This window comes from Phacochoerus africanus, chromosome 9, assembly GCF_016906955.1.
Source record: "Phacochoerus africanus isolate WHEZ1 chromosome 9, ROS_Pafr_v1, whole genome shotgun sequence".
In the NCBI taxonomy this organism is placed as follows: domain Eukaryota; kingdom Metazoa; phylum Chordata; class Mammalia; order Artiodactyla; family Suidae; genus Phacochoerus; species Phacochoerus africanus.
The window spans coordinates 46,943,009-46,963,237 of NC_062552.1; the positions used below are offsets into that span (position 1 = coordinate 46,943,009).

At 42.9% G+C, this 20,229-nt stretch overlaps 1 protein-coding gene across 2 annotated transcripts in view; it reads right to left on the reverse strand.

The window, feature by feature from the left end:
- PKHD1 (PKHD1 ciliary IPT domain containing fibrocystin/polyductin) overlaps positions 1-20,229 on the reverse strand; it is a 484,027-nt gene that overhangs the window by 293,828 nt on the left and 169,970 nt on the right. For both annotated transcript variants that reach the window (XM_047795623.1, XM_047795624.1), the window contains one exon: positions 17,226-17,438. In XM_047795623.1, the coding sequence (XP_047651579.1) occupies positions 17,226-17,438 (213 nt within the window). The remainder of the gene's footprint in view (positions 1-17,225; positions 17,439-20,229) is intronic.

Here is a 20,229-nt window from a genome sequence, read left to right on the forward strand (position 1 = left end):
AAAATGAAGATGCATGCTCATGATCATCTTAGCAGCACAAATCCCTAAATGTGGCTTTGCTATACCAGGGCACATGCCTAGTTGTAAGCCTCTTTTTTTTTTTTCTTTTTATGACCTCATCTGTGCCATATGGACGTTCCCAGGCTAGAGGTCAAATCAGCCATAGGCCTGCACCATAGCCACAGCAACACCAGATCTGAGGTGCATCTGTGACCTACACCAGCGCTTGTGGCAACACCAGATCCTTAATCCACTGAGCAAGGCCAGAGATCAAATCCTCGTCCTCATGGAGATTATATTGGATTCTTAACCCACTAAGCCAGAGTGGGAACTCCTAAGCCTTTTGATATTTTTACCAAATTGTCTTACAAGACATACTCTACATGGACTAGCAATATATATGAGTCCTAGTTCCTCAGACTTTCAACTATATTTTCTTAAGTATTGGCCAAAATGACTGTTAAGGAAAAAAAATCATTTTTGTTTTAATTTGCATTTCTTTAATTCCTAATGAGAAAGTTGGTGAAACTCACAGAAATAAAAAACAATCTCTCCCTCTTTGTGAACACAGAATAAACCCAAGTCCTCTCCATGTGCATTCATGCTGGGCCCTGGCATTAATTACACTGATCTATCTATTTACACCCATCACCAGATTTTAAATTTTGTTCTAAAAATCTCTTTATTTGTAAGACATTAATCTTTCTCTGTATCAAATAAGAATGGAGTGTATGACAGAGGTAACATTTAAAATTCCAGGGAGGCATTTCCATTGTGGCGCAGCAGAAACATATCAGACTACGAACCATGAGGTTTGGGGTTCGATCCCTGGCCTCGCTCAGTGGGTTAGGGATCTGGTGTTGCTGTGAGCTGTGGTGTAGATTGCAGACTTGTCTGGGATCCTGTGTTGCTATGGCTGTGGTGTAGGCTGGCAGCTGTAGCTCCAATTCGACCCCTAGCCTGGGAAGCTCCATATGCTACAAGAGTGGCCCTAAAAAACAAAAAAAATAAAAAAATAAAATAAAATCCCGCAGGAAAATGTTCCTGTATTAGTTTCCTATTGCCACTGTAACAAATCACTGCAAAATTAGCGTCTCAACAAACAATGCAAATGTGTTAGTAGATGCAAACTAATACTATTTAGAACAGATAAGTAACGAACGAGGTCCTGCTGCACAGCACAGGAACCATAGCCAGTCTCTTGGGAGGGAACATAATGAAAGACAATGTAAGAAAGGCAGTGTATATAGGTATGGCTGGGTCAGTTTGCTGTACAGCAGAAACTGTCACAATATTATATATCAACTATAATTTAATAAAAAATAAGATTAAAAAAACAATGCAGGAGTTCCTGTCATTGTGCAGCAGAAATGAATCCGACTAGGAACCATGAGGTTGAGGATTTGATCCCCGGCCTCACTCAGGGGGTTAAGGATCTGCTGTTGCCATGAGCTGTGGTGTAGGCTGCAGATGTGGCTCAGATCTGGCATTGCTGTGGCTCTGGGTAGGCTAGCAGCTGTACCTTCAATTAGACCCCTAGCCTGGGAACCTCCACATGCCACGAGTGTGGCCCTATAAAGCAAAAAAGGAAAAAAAAAAACACAATGCAAATGTATTGTCTCACAGTTCTCAATTTTAGAATTCTGAAAATGGTTTTCACTGAACCAAAATCAAGGTGTCACCAGGGCTGCTTCCTTATGGAGGCTCTGAGAGGAACATCTGTATCCTCGTCTTTTTCAGCTTCTAGAGGCCACCTGATTCCCTTGGCTTATGACTTGTGGCTCCTCCATCTTTAAAAGACATCACTCTTGTCTCTGCTCCCATCATTGCATCTCCTCCTATGACTCCTCCTGTGTCCCTCTGATAAGATCAATGCAATTACATCAGGCCCATCTGATTTATCCTGGATAATTTCCCCATTTAAAAATCTTTAACTGAATCACACCTTCAAAGTCTCTTTTGCCATATAAGGGAAGATTCATGGGTTCCAGGAATTGGGATGTGGACATATTTGGAAGCCATTTTTCAGCACATCATAATTACATGTTTGAATAAATAGTGTTGAGAAAATTGACTAGCCATTTAGAAAAAAATTAGATATCTGACATATACATTATATCAAAAGAAATTCTAGATGGACTAAAGAAAAGTAGGCAAACATTTTCTGTAAAGGACAAAATAGTGAAAAGTTTTTGTTCTGCAAGCCAGGTGGTCTCTGTCACAACTACTCAACTCTGCCATGGCAGCTGGAAGCAGCCATAGGTAAAACCTAAACACACGGGCATGCTGTGCATCAATTGAATTTTGTTTGCAAAAATAGACAACAGGTGAAAGGATTGTATATATATGCATGACTAGGTCACTTTGCTATATAGCAGAAATTGGCAAAACTGCAAATCAACTATACTTTAATAAAAAAAATAAACAAAAAAAAATAGGCAAAGGGCCATGTTTGGCCCATGGACCATCATTTGCTAACCCTGGATTAAAGGCACTAGTGCGGAAAAAAAAAAAAGCACCAGGAAACAAATAGGTAAACTTTTACATAGTCTTTGTATAAGAAAGGGTTTTCTAGATTCTCCATTCTGTTCCATTGGTCTATATGTCTGTTTTTGTACCAGTACCACACTCTCCTGATTTCTGTGGCTTTGTAATATCATCTGAAGTATGGGAAAGTTGTGCTTCCTCTTTTTTTCCCTCAGGATTGCTTTGGCAATTCTGGGCCTTTTATGGTTCCATACAAATGTTTGTATTATTTGCTTCAGTTCTGTGAAAAATGTCATGGGTAATTTGATAGGGGTTGCATTAAAACTGCAGATGGCTTTGGCCAGTATGGCCATTTTAATGACATTAATTATTCCAATCCAGGAGCATGGAATATCTTTCCATTTCTTTGAATCCTCTTTAATTTCCTTGATTAATGTTTTCTAGTTCTCAGCATATAAGTCTTTCACCTCCTTGGTTTATTCCTAGGTATTTAATTTTGGGGGTGCAATTTTAAAAGATATTGTATTTTTATATTCCTTTTCTAATATTTCATTGTTAATATATAGAAATGCAACCTATTTCTGAATGATAACTTTGAATCCCGCTACTTTAGTCAATTAGTCTTCAAAAAGGAGACAAGAATATAAAATGGGGAAGACAGTCTCTTCGACAAGTGGTGCTGGCAAAACTGGACAGCTGCATGTAAATCAGTGAAACTAGAACACACCCTCACACCTTGCATAAAAATAAGCTCAAAATGGCTTAAAGACTTAAATATAAGACAAGACACCATAAAACTCCAAAAAGAGAACATGGGCAAAACATTTGTTGACATCAACCATATAAATGTTCTCTTAGGTCAGTCTCCTAAGGCAATAGAAATAAAAACAAAAATAAACCAATGGGACCTAATCAAACTGACAAGCTTTTGCACAGCAAAGGAAAACATAAAAAAAAAAAAAAAAAAGAAAAGACAACCTGCGGATTGGAAGAAAACAATCGCAAATGATGCAACTGACAAAAATATACAAACAACACATACAACTCAACAGCAAAAATACAAACAACCCAACTGAGGAATGGGCAGAAGACCTAAATAGACATTTCTTCAGAGACATACAATGCCCAATAGGCACATGAAACAATGCTCAACATCACTAATTATTAGAGAAATGCAAATCAAAACTACAATGAGGTACCACCTCATACCGGTTAGAGTGGTCATCATTAACAAGTCAACAAATAACTAATGATGGAGATGGTGTGGAGAAAAGGGTACCCTCCTTCACTGTTGGTGAGAATGTAAATTGGTGCAATCACTATGGAAAACAGTATGGAGGTACTAAATATAGAACTACCATATGATCCAGCAATCCCATTCCTGGGCATGTATTCAGACAAAACTTTCACTGAAAAAAATGCATGCACCCCTGTGTTCACTGCAGCACTATTCACAATAGCCAAGACATTGAAACAACCTAAATGTCTATTGACAGATGAATGGATCAAGAAGATGTGGCACATATACACAATGGAATACTACTCAGCCATAAAAAGAACAAAATAATGCTATTTGCAGCAACATGGATGGAACTAGAGGCTCTCATACTAAGTGAAGTAAATCAGAAGGAGAAGGACAAATACCATGTGATATCACTTACATCTGGAGTCTAAAATATGGAACAAATGAATCTTTCTACAAAACAGGAATAGACTAATAGACATAAAAAACAGACTTGTAGGGAGGGGCAGGGAGTGGGATGGACTGAGAGTTTGGGGCTAGTACATGCAAATTATTGCATTTGGGGAGTTCCCACTGTGGCTCAGTGGTAATGAACCCAACCAGTATTCATGATGATTCAGGTTTAATCTCTGGCCTCGCTCAGTGGGTTAAAGGATCCCATGCTGCCATGAGCTGTGGTGCAGGTTGCAGACATGGCTTGGACCTCACGTTGCTGTGGCTGTGACATAGGCCAGCAGCTACAGCTCTGATTCGACCCCTAACCTGGGAATTTCCATATGCCATGCGTGCAGCCCTAAAAAGATGGAAAAAAAAAAAAAAACTATGCGTGTGGAATGGATAAACAATGAGGTCCTGCATAACTGGGTCACTTAGCTGTACAGCAGAAATTGACAGAACATTTAAATCAATATAATTTAAAAATGCTTAAAAACTATTTGCTAAACCAGGCTATAAAAAAAGAAAAAAGAATTTTCTAAAAATCAAAGGCAGAAACCATAAAAAAATGATATTTGTAGATTTGCCATTATAGAAATCAGAAAATACCATAAAAAATACTAAAGGTAAATAACAAACTTGGAAAGAAGCAGGTCTTTGTGCCTTTATCAAGATTGCTATGAAAGGAACTGAAAGGAAAAAAGTCCCTCTTAGAATCCCAAAATAACCTTAAAAAATTAAAATTGAGGAGTTCTCTTTGAGGCTCAGCAGTTAACAAACCTGACTAGGATCCATGAGGATGTGGGTTTGATCCCTGACTTCTCTCAGTGGGCTAAGGATCAGCTGTGGCTGTGGTGTAGGCCAGCAGCTGTAGCTCCAATTTGACTCCTAGCCTGGGAACTTTCATACGCCATGGGTGCGGCCCTAAAAAGCAAAAAAAACAAAAAAACAAAAAAACAAACAAACAAAAAAAACCAAACAAACAAAAAAAATAAAATAAACTGAGAACATTCCAGAAACCTGGAAGGAGTATTTTCTGTTTGACTTTCTGCCATAGATAAATGCCAGCTATGTGTATGTAAAAGAGCAGAACCCACATGTATCTTTCGCCTATGAAGAAGGAGGACGAATATCAGTTACCACCCCTTCTGGGCCCCAGTTTCACCCCACGTCTAAGAGAAAAGTAACAATCCCAGTTGTTCCTACTTCATAGAGTTGTTGTGAGTCAAATGAGAGGGAAGAATGGGAAGCAGCCTTGACAATTATAAAGCGCCAGAACCTCAGTAACATCCAGTTTTTAACAAATATGGAATACAATGCCTGATTCAATGCTACTCCTTCTTCAGGACCAGGCTGAAAGCGATACTATTAATAATATTGCTTTGATGATATGATGATACATATGGAAGAAGTCTCTTTGAAGGAAAAATCACATGGTCCTGCCTAGCATTCCATTTACTTAACAAAGCTGGATTTCCTTTGGTGCTCAAAAGGGTAAGAAATGTAAAATCTAGACTACACTAACCATTTAATAAACTAAAAGAGGGTCACAAGACGGAAAAGCACCGTGGTAGGGAGAGGGGTGGGGGAGGGCTGGAAATCACAGCAAGAGCAACTACACGCAAGGAAAAAACACACAAGGAAACTACATCCGAAAGGGCGCTACAACAGTTTTTAAAATTTTTGACTTTATCTTAGAAACAATGAGAAGCCGCTAAAGAGGTTTTTTGTTTTTTGCTATTTTATTTATTTTTTATTTTTATCTTGTTCTAAATAATTTTTTTAATTGTTATTTCCTCAATACAATTTTTTTTTCTACTGTACAGCATGGTGACCCAGTGAATAGATGCAAACTATTGCCTTTGGAATGAATGGATTAGCAATGAGATCCTGCTGTGTAGCGCTAAAGAGTTTGAGCAGTGGCGTGAGAGGAACAGATCTGTGTTTCTGAACAATCCCCCTGGCTCCAGGGTACGCAATGAATTAGAAAGGGATAAAAATGGCAACGAAAAGATTAACTAGAAAGCTTAAACAGTCATCCAGGCACAAGCTGATGGCCTCATGAACCTGGGTAATAACGATGGAAGTGGAGAAAAGTAAATGGGCTCATGAGTTATCCAAGAATCAAAATGAAGGTCTGGTAATGGATACAATATGGGGAAAGATAGAAAAGAGGGTATTAAGAATGGCAACCGCAGTGGAAACGAACCTGACTAGTAAACATGAGGTTTCGGGTTCAATCCCTGGCCTTGCTCAGTGGGTTAGGAATCGGGCATTGCAGTGAGTTATGGTGTAGGCTGCAGACACAACTCGGATCTGGCATTGCTGAGGCTGTGGTGTAGGCTGGCAGCTACAGCTCTGATTAGACCCCTAGCCTGGGAACCTCCATATGCCTCGGGTATGGCCCTAAAATAACAAAAGACAAAAAAAAAAAAAAAGGGAATAGCAACCATTGAAGTCCTGCCATATAGCATAGGGAACTATAGCCAGTCTCTTGGGATGGACCACGATGAAAGAGAATATAAGAAAGGAAATGTAAATAAATGTATGATTGTGTCACTTTGCTATAAAGCAGAAAATGATACAACACTGTAAATCGACTATGCTTTAATAAAAAATAAAATAAATAAAAATAAAGAATAGCAATGAGGTTTCCAGCTAAGAGATAACTGGAAAGCAATAAACAGCATCCCAGCCTTCCCAGAAAAACAATGAGGCAGTTTCATCAAATCAAAACTATAGGCATATGACAATAATGATAGCAATAGCTAATATTTACTGAGTAGCTATTCAATGCCTGTTCTTGTGCTAAGTGCTTTACACGTTTTTTCATTTACACCATCTAACAACACTGTAAGAAATGTTTTAGAATCAGCTCCAACTTGTATATGGGAACTGGAAGACTGAGTTGACCTTTTCAAGGTCCACCAACAAGTGAGGGGGTAGAGATGTTATTTGGACCCAAGCAGCCTCCTTCCAGAACCCATGCTCCTGACACTCACCCAGAGGAAGATGAGTGAATGCCCTGTGACTGAGCAAGGCCCAGTTCAACTGGAGAAGATGCAGAACAAGGGCCAAGATACTCATATCCTGGCAGGAGAAAGTAAACTATGGAAATCAGGAAAGGAAGGCATGGGTCCCCTTGGGAACCTCTGTGTCAAGACAAGAGGCTTGCTACCTTCCCGTACTATGTGTCCAAGGTATGATGCAGGGACAGTTACAGAAAAGGGGATCCACTGTTAGTGACTCTGATGGTTAATGGTATGTGTCAGCTGGACTGGGCTTCCGGTGCCCAGACAACTGGCCAAACCTTATGCTGGTACATCTGTAAAGGTGTTTCTGAATGAGATTAACATCTGATGCCACAGACTGAGTCAAGCAGACTTCCATCCCTAATGTCGGTGGGCCTCATTCAATGATCCAATGAATGAATCCACCTGAATAGTAAAGGCTAAGTAGGCAGGACTCCTGTCTGGTAGCTGAGCAGAGACATTGCTCTTTTCCAGCCTTCAGATTCAGGCTGAAACTCTGGCTCCTCTTTGGTTTCAAGCCTGCTGGCTTTTGGACTGCAGCTTACACACTTGGCTTTCCTGGTTCTCAGGCCTCTGGACTCGGACTGAGCTGTACACCCACGCTCCTGTGTCCCCAGGTTGCTGACTGCAGATCTTGAGATGTCTCAGCTTCCATAATTGCATGAGCCAGGTCCTTCTAATAAGTCTCTTCATATGTGTATATTAATGCATATGTAAATAGTGAATTAGTGAGTCACGGTATTCGGATTCTCTGGATAAATATATAGATGGCTACATCTATGTATATACATGTGTATCTATAAACATATATATCATATTTCATTCTATCAATAGTGGACTTGGTTTTGCCTAATGAAGTAATTGACTGGGAGTTTTTTTTCCTTATCCAAACTAAACAAGTTTGAAACATATTAGCACAGGCTAGCCAGTAAAATTGTATTAATTTTCCAAATTAGTAAAGGTAGCAAACATGTTAGATTGTCGAGTATTTAACAAGCAGGCAAGTTATTGTTTTTACCTGTCTGTTGTCTTCTTCTGGCTAGAGAACACAGCTTTAATTTTAAGAAACCATCCTCCCTCAGTCTCAGACCATGTCGTTCTGGGCAGTTGTTCAAACCCTTGCTCCATCCTGGCCAGTAAAATTCAGCCCAGTCATAGCTTCAGTGATGGGTTTATGATTTCACACAAGGTCAAAGTTAATCCTAGGGTTTCCACTTAAGCTTTTCATTCAGTTATTCACACAACAGATATTCCTTGAACGTCTACGACAAGCCCAGAAATTGTCGTAGGCAGTGGGGATGTTGTAAATGGAAAAAAAAAAAAAAAGATAGGAAAATCCCTGCTCTAATGAGGGATCCCTGCTCTACTAGGGAAAACACTAGAAGAAGTACAATAAATATGACAAATAAACTGCATATATTATGTTCGTGTTAAAAGCTAACAGGGAAAAACAGAAGGGGTGATGTGAAATCTTGATGGGAGGAATGTTGGAATTTGCTTAGGGGTCAAACAGCCATTGGAAAAGAGCCATTATTTCACCTGGAGTCAGAGGGACCTATTTCTGCCTCCAGGAGGGGAGAGTCTGATTGGAAAACGAAGCCAACTCAGCAGAAAGCAAAACCTAGAGCTGCAGAGAAACAAAGTCCTAATGACTTCATCGAAGCACCTGGACTCAGCTGTGCCTCAAGTTTTTTCAGTTATATGAGGCAATAAATGCCCTTATTATTCGTTCCAATTGGGTTTTCTGTCACTTGCAACCAAAAAAGACCTGACGGATGCCAACACTTTCAGGTATATATAGAAACTTAAAGTATCTTATAATGTGTTTCTAAGTGGGGTTCCTGCTGTACTTGGATTATTGAATAGCTAGAACTCATTTCTAATTAGCAATATACATTTACATGTAAACACCTAAAATCCTAAAGACCTTAAAAACAGCATGTTCACTTAACGTGTTTAAACAAGTTCCTTAAGGTGTGCTTTATACTCTTAATCTAAGGAATTCTTTCTAATATATTGCTCCAAGGTCACTCTTGCCCAAATCAAGCAACTACAAATTCTGAGTTATCTCAGTTAAAAATCAATGAGAGGAAGTTCCCTGATGGCCTAGCAGTTAAGAATTCAGCACTATCTCTGCTGTGGCTCAGGTTTGATTCCTGGCCAGGGAACTTGCACGTCCTGTGGGCATGGCCAAAAATAACTAAATGAGATTTTACCATATCTGTTTCTGTCATTGTACATACAGAATAATTATATTTTAGATTTCTTTAAAGCATTATTAGACAACAGAGACAATGTCCACCTTACTTTTATTGGTGATATTGGTTATATTTTGAGAGACATATAGTTAAGAATCCATCCTCATGTGCTCTGAATAGAGGACCAGCCATCCCATCACTGGCCATCCTGCGTTGTGAGAGTTCTAAGTCCACTAGAACCATGCTCACTAGAGTAAACTTGACTAGTAATTATGATCTGCTACAATATTCCAGTTGGCCAGAATTTCAATGTTATACTGAAGTGTGTTTGAATTTAATAAGATTACAGGAAGCAGTGAACAGGTTTTTAATTTTTCTCACCCTTCTTCTATTCCTCCTCTCATTTTGATCTTACCTTCTTCCCAACCTTAAATCAAATAACACACACACACACAAATAGCTGCTCTAGCTTTCAACTCAGTACCCCTTTGGAAGCACCCTTTCATACATGAAGCAAACCAAGAGGACCCAGCTGGGACAAAAGATCATAAGCACCCACATTGTACATGAGCCATGGACAGGGAGCTTCCTTCAAGGAGGCCAATCTAACTGCCATCTGAGCCATCCCTGGACAGAACCCACCTTAAGCCATATGAGCCACAAAGAGAGGAAATCCAAAGATATTCTGAGATGAGGATGAGTCATTGCCCTCAATGAACAGCCATGGCCCTTCCTCCCCTTCTCATAGAGGGAGGTCTGAGGCCACTTCTATCCACTGAAGCATAGAAAGGGGGCTTCCAAAGTACCAATCATAGAGTTGCCTGCAAGAAGGGGAAACTGGCTTCTTTTCCTCAGGTTGGATATTTGTGGTTGCCCACACCTATCTGAGCAGGGAAGAGGAGAACTAGGACAGAGCAGAGCAAAGGGTGGTGAGTGGAAGAACATCGATGTGGGAAGATTTCTAAGTTTCCTCTGGATCACACGAATTCTGGGGAAGGTTGCGTAGCTTAAGCCAAGTTCCCAGTGGAAGCTAAGGGGATTGCAAACCCAAGTAGGGCTGGAAAAGATTGGGAAGGTTTCCTATAGGTCTTCAACAACAGAATAGAGAGAGGATCAAGAGAGGATCAATAGAGGATCAATAGCTGGTATTAGCTAGAGCCCACCAAAGGCTATGACTACACAGTTTAGGAGAAGCCTGGTCAACCTTCATGCCTCACTTTTACCTGCCCAGCACCCACCTCACCTCTTCTACCGGCCAGCACTCACCTCACCTCTTCTACCTGCCCCAGTAGCTGCCTCACTTCCACCCCTCTAGCACCTGCCTCACCTCTTCTACCTGCCCACTACCAAGAGAACACAAAATAAGAACGATGGGGGAAGAATGAAGGAGCATGCCATGGAGTCATGGTCTAGAACTACATGAGGAACAGGGTCAAGAAAGGATGTTAGAAATGGAGAAGAGACTGGACCTGTCTGAGCAGGTGACAAAAGAGCAGAGCTCTGAAAATATATTGTTGGATACAGAGGTACCGTGTAAGCTGAAATTAGGGTCTAGGAGGTTTGATACTTCATCAAAGAACAGATAATAGGAAATGTCCTGGATTCCATCAGTCTTGGGGAAATAACCACCCATACAAACAGAGGCTCTACACTCAAAGGATCTACACACCACAGTTACAAGGACGGGCCTCGCTCAATGGGTTAAGGATCCGGCATTGCTGCATGCTGCAGCTACAAGCTGTGCCACTGGCAGATGTGGCTCGGATCTGGCATTGCTGTGGCTATGGTGTAGGCCCACAGCTGCAGCTCCAATTCAACCCCTAGCCCAGGGACTTCCACATGCTGCAGGTGCAGCCGTGAAAAGAAAAAATAAAAAGCATGCGTTTAAATACAGATATCTGGCACTTGAAGCAGGGAAGCAAACTGTGTAGAAATTACTTATTTAGACCACCTCTTTCCTATGTATTCTTGGCAAATTCTTTTGCTTATAACATTTCACTCGTGTTTTCCTCAAGCATGCTCCCCCATTCTTGCTCTCCCTAGAAACTTCCATTTATATTTAATGCCTGATCTTGTAATTTCTCGAAAAGGACGAAAATAGAAGTCCATTCAAGGCCAGAAGACGGCTTTTTCTCCTAAGAAACTGTCAGCCAAATTTCTCAGGGAGGAACTGGAAATGAAGTGAGAGACATTGATAAATTTCCCTTCTGAACAATCAATAAAAGCCCCACCATCCTGCTCAGACTCCCACTGTGGAAGCAAGGGCCGTAATTACATTGTCAAAAATTCAAGTTGCCCCGGCTGACAGCGACCCCCTGGAAAAATGACATGTGATTGGCACTCGGTTTGGGGTGGTGAACCTGGCTTGGCAGACAGAGCGAGGAAAGCAAAAGGCCAGAGTGAAATTTCCTCATTGACGACAGCCACCCAAACCCCAGACTGCCACTCCAGAGGAATCTGTGACCCTGGAGTTATGTTAACATATCAAAGTGAGCAGCTGACTCAATTTACAGAGCCTTCGGATCTCCACCCAAGATTCAGAAAAAGCCCTGCCTGCCACATTCATGCTCAAATCCAGAGAAAGAGAAAAACACACTGGGCTCTGTGTGTGTGTGTGTGTGTGTGTGTGTGTGTGTGTAAGGGGCAGGGGAGGCGGTGAGTACAGGTGTATGAGAATTTTTTTACATTAAAAGCAAAACAGGAAATGTGCATTCAACTCCATCTTTCTTCGTGAGAGCTGAACAGCAAAACTTGTTTGCTTAGTGATTTTAATCTACGGTAACAAAGTCAGTTGGAGCAGAAGGGTTCCAGGGGGCAGCCAGGAGGAATAAGATGGGAGGGAGACAGTGGGCATGCTCTCCCCCTGACATGCAGACCCACTGGTGTGACTCTCCAGACTGGAGATGGAGTGAAGTTCATATCCACCAGTCGGTCCTTTCCCCGTTGGATGTTAGGAATAAAAGGCCTCATGGACTGGGCAGTGCTCTGCTTCTGGTTAGACTGGAGCCCAGGCAAATGGCCTCCAATAAGGCGCCATTGGAACCATACCCAGAAAAGGTTACCCACCGCTGGGAAGCAGTGGCACCACAAGAGATTAAAATCAAAAGATGTTCACTAGGGAGTTCCCACTGGGGCTCAGCAGGTTAAGAATCTGACACAGTATCCATGAGGATGTGGATTCAATCCCTGGCCTCGTTCAGTGGGTTAAGGATCTGGCGTTGCCATGGCTGTGGTATAGACCTGCAGTGGTAACTCCAATTCAACCACTAGCCCAGGAATTTCCATATGCCGCAGATATGACCATAAAAAAAAAAAAAAAAAAAGATGTTCACTGGGTGGTGGGAACAGAACAGAAGATGCCTGGGAATGTTATAACTTTACCTTCTCCAAAACTAAAATCTCTCCCTGGCTGTGAGGAAGAAGTAGATAAGAAAATTAATGAGGAGATAAGTCTCTAGGCAGGGATGAACCCTCACCAAATGAAGTCTCTCCCTTCCTCACCCCTGAGAGAAAATAAGAGATGATTGGCCCTGGGCCCACTGTGTTCTGGGGGCAGGGGTAAGTGTCATCAGAACAGCCAGAACCAGAGTACCCGTCATGGCTCAGCGGAAACGAATCTGACTAGGACCCATGAGGCTGAGGGTTCAATTCCTGGCCACGCCCAGTGGGTTAAGGATCCGGATCCGGTATTGCCATGAGCTGTGGTGTAAGTCACAGATCTGTCATTGCTGTGGTTGTGGCATTGGCCGGCAGCTGTAGCTCCAATTAGACCTCTAGCCTGGGAACCTCCATATGCTGCAAGTGCGGCCCTAAAAAGCAAAAAAAAAAAAAAAAAAAATTGAAGAGCAGCCAAAACTAACAGTGCTTGAGTGTCACTGTGTGCCAGATACTTTGGGGCAGTTCACAGGCAGTACGTCTGTCATGTGAACTGTTTTCCTCCTTTTACAGAGACTGACCTGCCCAAGGTCACAGCTGATAAGAACTGGACTGATTTCTGATTCCAAAACTTACAGGAACCACTAAAAACAATTAAGTCACACGGAGTCAGTGGACAACCTGAAGCCAATCACCTGAGGGTCTCACTGAAATGCCCATTCTCAGGCTCACATGAGGGCCCCCAAGGCAACTGCTGGGAGTGAGGACCAGAAACCTAGATTTTTTTCAGTCTTCCCAAGAAGAGTCTTCTGTGCACTGAAGTTGGAGACTCTTCTCCCAACCTCATCCTGGGGAAGCTGAGTAAATGTTGGGTCTTTCGGGACCTTCTGAGGGCAAAGCAGGGAATCAAGTGGCTCACTGTTTTGTATACTTGACAGCAAAAGAAAATGAGCTTTTCCCCCAAGCCCCAGGGTCTCCAGACCCACCTCTGACCCTGGGAAAAGGCCAGTGAAATTACATAACGATTTTAACCATGGGGTGTCGCCTCCCCATCTGCCAGAGGTGAGGTCTGCTGGAGATCCCAGGTGGTAAAGGAGACAGGGGGAGAGGACTGAGGGACCAAAGGCTGGGACTGGGTTCTCTGCCAAAGACAGCAGAAGGGACTCCCTCTCACCCAGGGGCCAAGCTCTGTCCTACACAATATTTCTTTCAAATGAATGAGAGGCCACAGCATCACCGTGATGAGGAAATTAGCTTGATTTCACCTCTGTTTAATGTGCAACCTCCGTGGTTCACAAGAGATCCTAGTAGTGCCTATATTGGCAGAGCTGTGGGGACATGGGTCAAATGGGCATTGATGATGCCCTAACCCTGGGAACATAGGAAAGGAGATGAAGAGGAAGAGGAGGGAGAAGGAAAAAGAGAAGGAGAGAAAGAGGGTTGGAAGGGGGTGGGGGGAGAAGATGGAAAGGAGGGAGCAGGGGGCGAGGCAATGTCTGCACGATCCGCATCCAGAACCATCAGGGACAAAGTAGCAACACCTTTACATTTCAGAATTCTCAAAACACATTAGAAGCAGCTACTTAGCTTCAATTGCCCGGTATTATTTATAAGCAATGGCCCTAAGGATTTTCTTAACTTGGCATCTGTTAAAACACAAAGGCTTAGGAACACAGGGTCTGTTTACATACAAGCACCTAACGGTATATTTGTAAACTCTTTTGCTGATCCTTCATCATAGGATGTGAGGAAGAAGGGGTTGGGTTGGAGTGAAAGAAGCCGAGTAAAAGAATTAGGAGAGGAGTCCCATCATGGCTCAGTGGTAACGAACCCAACTAGGACCCATGAGGACATGGGTTCGGATCCCTGGCCCTGCTCAGTGGGTTAAGGATCCCACATTGCCATGCAGGCCACAGACATGGCTCAGATTTGGCATTGCTGCACCTGTGGTGTAGGCTGGCAGCTGCAGCACTGATTTCACCCCTAGCCTGGGAAGTTCCATATACTGCAGGTGCAGCCCTAAAAAGCAAAAAAAAAAAAAAAAAAAGAAGAAGAAGAAGAAAAAATTAGGAGAGTCTCAGGAGAACTTCTTCAGGTAAACTTCTATTTCTCACAAGTTGTGACAGGTGTTCCCTGGTGGTTCAGTGGGTTAAGGATCCAGCATTGTCACTGCTGTGGCTCTTGTTACTGCTGTGGCACAGGTTTGATTCCTGACCCCAGAACTTCCGTATGCCATGGGCACAGCCAAAAAAATAAGGGTTGTTCTATTTGCATCTTGTAGGATTGTAGGACAGTGGCTCTCAAACCAGAGGATCCCTGTTAAGGGTACTTCAGATGGTTTAGAGCTGGTTGAAACACTGGTCCATGCCCTCCTGTTCTCCAACTGTGTTTTCTCAATGGGAAACAGCAGCTCAGTGGGTTGGTGGCCTAAATTGCTGATAGACTAGAGCAATCCCTTGAAGGCCCTTGCTGATATGTGAATAGACAGAAGCCCCTTGTGGCTCCTGGACTACAAAATCGGTACAAGGGCTTGCAGATGGAGATGAGAAGAAAAAAGTCCTCCTTAGAATCTGAATATAAGAATCAATAATGTAGGTATTTTGAATTGCTGTCTAGATAGTTATAAGGGTTTTTTGTTTTGGTTTTTTTTTTGTTGTTGTTGTTTTTTTTCTTTTTTGGCTGCCCCACAGCATATGTAGTTCCCAGGTCAAGGATCAGATCCAAGCTGCAGTTGTGACCTATGCCACAGGTGTGGCAATGCCAGAACCTTTAACCCACTGTGCCAGGTTGGGTTCAAACTTGCATCCTGGCGCTGCAGAGACATGGCCCGTCCCATTATGCATTTTTTAATCCTTACCAAATTTATCCCCAGTGTGTATCCCTCTGGTCAGTCCATGGTCAACACTTAATAAATACTTGATAATAAGATCTTGCTTTCCCCCATAGTAAACCAAAAAAGGAAAAAGAGGGTTTTTCAGTAGACAATGGTGGAGGATGACAATTTGAAATGGACAGAGCCTTGATGGAAGAAGACTCCTCAGCAAAGTCACATGCTGTGTCCACAATAATTACCCTACAATAGGTAGCAGGGTTTTATTTTGTTATGTCAGCCTGGAAATTTCAATGCAGAGGACATCATGTTTTCTGGAAACTAGGCTTCTCTCTGAAGCTCACACTTCTGACCTGCCTTTGGCTCAGGTTATGGAATCCAGTGTTCAGAAGCATCTGCTGAAAGACACTCCACACTCATCCTTTTTTTTTTTTTTTTATGCTATTTCTTGGGCCGCTCCTGTGGCATATGGAGGTTCCCAAGCTAGGGGTTTAATCGCAGCTGTAGCTGCCAGTCTACGCCAGAGCCACAGCAACGCGGGATCCGAGCCGCGTCTGCAACCTACACCACAGCTCACGGCAACGCCAGATCCTTAACCCACTGAGCGAGGCCAGGGATCGAACCCGCAACCTCATGGTTCCTAGTCAGATTCGTTAACCACTGCGCCACGACGGGAACTCCCAAACTCATCATTTTATACTTACTTTTTACAGTTGTTAGAAAAGATTATCCTGGCACACTTAGTCGTTTCCTGAATCTCAAGGGAAATAAAAATGTCCATCTTGCAAAGTGGGATGAAATGATCAAAAGGCAAACAAAACTGTCGCAGAAACACCACTACAGCATAATTCCTGTTTTTTCCCAGGAATCCATAAAAACCATCCCACCCATCATAGTATTTGAGGTAGACCCCTAGTTCCAGGAGGGGAAAACAGCAACAACAACAATAGGATGAGGTTGTTTCTGGTTTGTGATGTCACCAGTATACACAACCATCGGTGTAGGCTAAGCAGCAGTAAGCAATGGCATCGGCCAGTTAGTTTTCAGTGTGTTAAGCTGCAGTGACAAATACAAATGTCAATGGTTGATGACAATGAAGGTTTATTCCTCACTCACAGACATGGAAGCCATAGGTCGGCTGCAACCGTGCCCCCTGTTGTCACCATTCAGGTCCCCAAATTTAAGGAGCTTCCCCCTCCTTACAGGGGACAGGCTATTCTCAAGTGGAAGGAAAAGAAAAAAAAAAAACAGCCAAAGGATCATAATGGCTCTTAAAACTTCTACTTGGCCATGTAGTACACATTTTCTGCTCACATTCCATTGACCAAAGCAAGTCCAAGGCTAAGGCCAGTCTCAGCAGGACAGGGAAGTGTGGTCCGCCCACAGGGGAGGCACTGACGATTACCTGACAGTGGGTGGAAGTATATAATCCTCTTACAGAAAGGGGGCAAATAACTGAGCACCACAGTATACTCTGCCATGAGCATCATAACCATTCACATTCCTTATTTAAGGAAATCGTGCCCATGCACTAGTCAACTTCATTGCCTCTGCACCTAACAGCCAAAGAGATTTAAGCAGCCTTATCATTGATCAGTTGGCCTCTGGTCACTTTCCTTACTCACCATGCAGGGAAAGAGTTCCGTTTCTCACAGCCAGGAACTTGACTCCATATGGGAAGAAAGGAGTAGTGTAGGCACTCCCGTAGAGTTTGATCGAAGCTTTGCCTCGGAAGGGCTTATCCTCGGATCCAATCCGGAGCTCGCCACCATCAGAAACAAGGATGGCGTGCGCCCTGAGCTCGATGGGTCCTGGGTCCAGGAAAATCAGCTTCCCTCCTGATGGCCAAAGAGAAGACCAACCATCAGGCTCTGGGAGAAGGAGGCTCACCTTCTTTGTGACAGTGCCAATGTCTGGTGACATCCTCTTCATGTGTATACTGCTGGAATTGAGACTCATTTTATCTTGTCTTCTCTTCGAGAAGCACAGTGAGTGGATCAGACACCCAGGAGCAGAAGCAGTATATGAAAGCCAGCTTAGGTCAGCTATCACAATGCACTGCAGCTTTATTTACATAATTTTTAATGACAATAACCTAAATGGCCAGAAATTTCAGACAGGTTAAATAAGAAATGAGAAGGTCACCATTTTTACCATGTAACAGCAGCTTATAAAATTAAGTTAAAAAGAAAAAACTGGGAAACCAGTAAAGAGGAAATAGGCATAGAAAAAAATGTACGAAAATTTAAGTATGATAAAAGGAGTGTAATCAGGCAGCATCATGAAATTTGTCTCACGTTAGCTGACCAGCATCCATTATCCTTTCCTTCTGATAAGAGGCCCTAATTTCCACAAGGAATTGTTCTGCTCCACTGAATAGAGTTGAGTGGGACTGTCAATCACGGTGAAGACCATAGCCTGAGTCATGGACCCCACCTTCAAAAGGAAATCTGAAGCAAAAGGGAAGAGAAGACTGGAAATGTTTGTTTTGATCTCCGTAATTCCAGTGGTGGTGTCATAACAAGCCTGAGAAGAGTTCGTATTTCTGAGACCCCCTCACCTGCCAAGCCCCTGCAAAATGCCCTGATAGCTATCTGCTTCTAGACCTGATTTTCCAGATTTCCTGTCAATTCTATGAGCTCCCCAATACCTTCCCCATCAATTTCTTGTTTTAAAGGAAAGTTGATTTCTGTCATTTGCAATGAAAGAACTTTAGCTGCTGCAGATGCTGTTTCATCCTCATGTCCAAATTTTCTGTAACAGAGGAAAAAAATGTTTTTCTTTTTTGTCTTTTCTAGGGCCATACCTGCAGCATATGGAGGTTCCCAGGCTAGGGATCCAATCGGAGATGTAGCCTCTGGCCTGCGCCACAGCCACAGCAACGTGGGATCTGAGCCACATCTTCAACCTACACCACAGCTCACAGCAATGCCAGATCCTTAACCCACTGAGCGAGGCCAGGGACCGAACCCGCAACCTCATGGTTCCTAGTCGGATTCATTAACCACTGCGCCACAACGGGAACTCCAGAAAATTTTATAAAAAAATTATTTTATATTGTGAAAAGACATACTTAAGCTATTAAAGATACATTCATCTTTTTTTTTTTTTTTCGTCTTTTCTGGGGCCGCACCCGCAGCATATGGAGGTTCCCAAGCTAGGGGTCTGATCGGAGCTGTAGCCACCAATCTATGCCAGAGCCACGGCAGCACAGGGGGATCCAAGCCGCATCTGCAACCTACACCACAGCTCAGGGCAATGCTGGATCCTTAACCCACTGAGTGAGGCCAGGGATCGAACCCGCAACCTCATGGTTCCTAGTCAGATTCGTTAACCGTTGAGCCATGACAGGAACTCCTACATTCATCTTTATAATAGTTATCTTTTATAAGAATTTAGTATATTAGCATTTCACACAGAACTTTTCCAACCATGCCAAAATAATTATACACCCTCCATAGAAATAAACACCTTCACTGGAATAAGCTATTAAATCACTCTCCATCCTGTAAGTAGGGAAAAAGCTACTGGAGTAGATTTTCTCTTGTAACAAAGTGATCACAGTTGTGACTTTATACTGGAAACACCAGGGGACCTCTTTTCCAAACCCTGCAACAGCTTCCCATCTCACTCAAAATAAAAGTCAAAATCCTTAGACTGGGTCACCAAAGGCCCCTCCTAAATGACAACCCACCCACCTACCTCTCCGACACCACCTCCTAAAACTCACCTCTTCCCTCGTCTGCTCCAAATGCCCTAGGTGGCCTGCTGGTTGCTTCTTAAACAGACCTCAGGGCCTGCACCAAGGTCCTTCCTGTATCTTCAATGTCCTCCATCAGATACGCATGGGGCTCACCTCTCCTGCTTTCATCCTAAGGCTGGCTTCTCACTAAGGCCTTCTCTCTCCAGGCGACATAAAATAGCACGCTCTGCCTCCCACCCACATGTACTTTTCTTCATAACACTTAGTTTCAGACATACCATGTAGTTATACGTCTAGGGTCTGCCCCCCCGCCACCCCCAAATTGGAATGCAGGTTTCATGACAGTATTTATCTGCCAGATCTACTTCTACATTTCTAAAGTCTAGAACAATGACTGGTAGGGAGTGGGCACTCCATATATAAGTGCTGAGTAAATGAATAAAATGTTATATCTTTTTAAAGAATGCTTTGAGTATCTGAAATTCCTTATGGACACACACACACACACACACACACACACTCACTTCCATTTTCTCAGAAAGGATGTTGTTATTACATTGAGTCTGTAAGTCCATACATGGTCTCAGTGAGCTAAAGGTAGACCCTGATGTGGGGAAGGCAAGTGTCAGAAGTGGCTCAAGGAGTTCCCTTTGTGACTCAGTGGATTAAAAACCCAACATAGTGTCCATGATGATGCGGGTTCAATCCCTGGCCTCGCTTAGTGGGTTAAGGACCTGATATTGCCATGGCTATGGCATAGACCAGCAGCTGCAGTTCCAATTCCACTCCTAGCCCAGGGTCTTCCTTATGCTGCAGATGTGGCCTTAAAAAATAAGTGCCTCAAAAAAGCAGATTCTACAGTAAGAAGGAGGGTCTTGGTGAGGGCAGTGAAGTCTCTGCTAAACCTAGTCCTGACTCCAGTATGC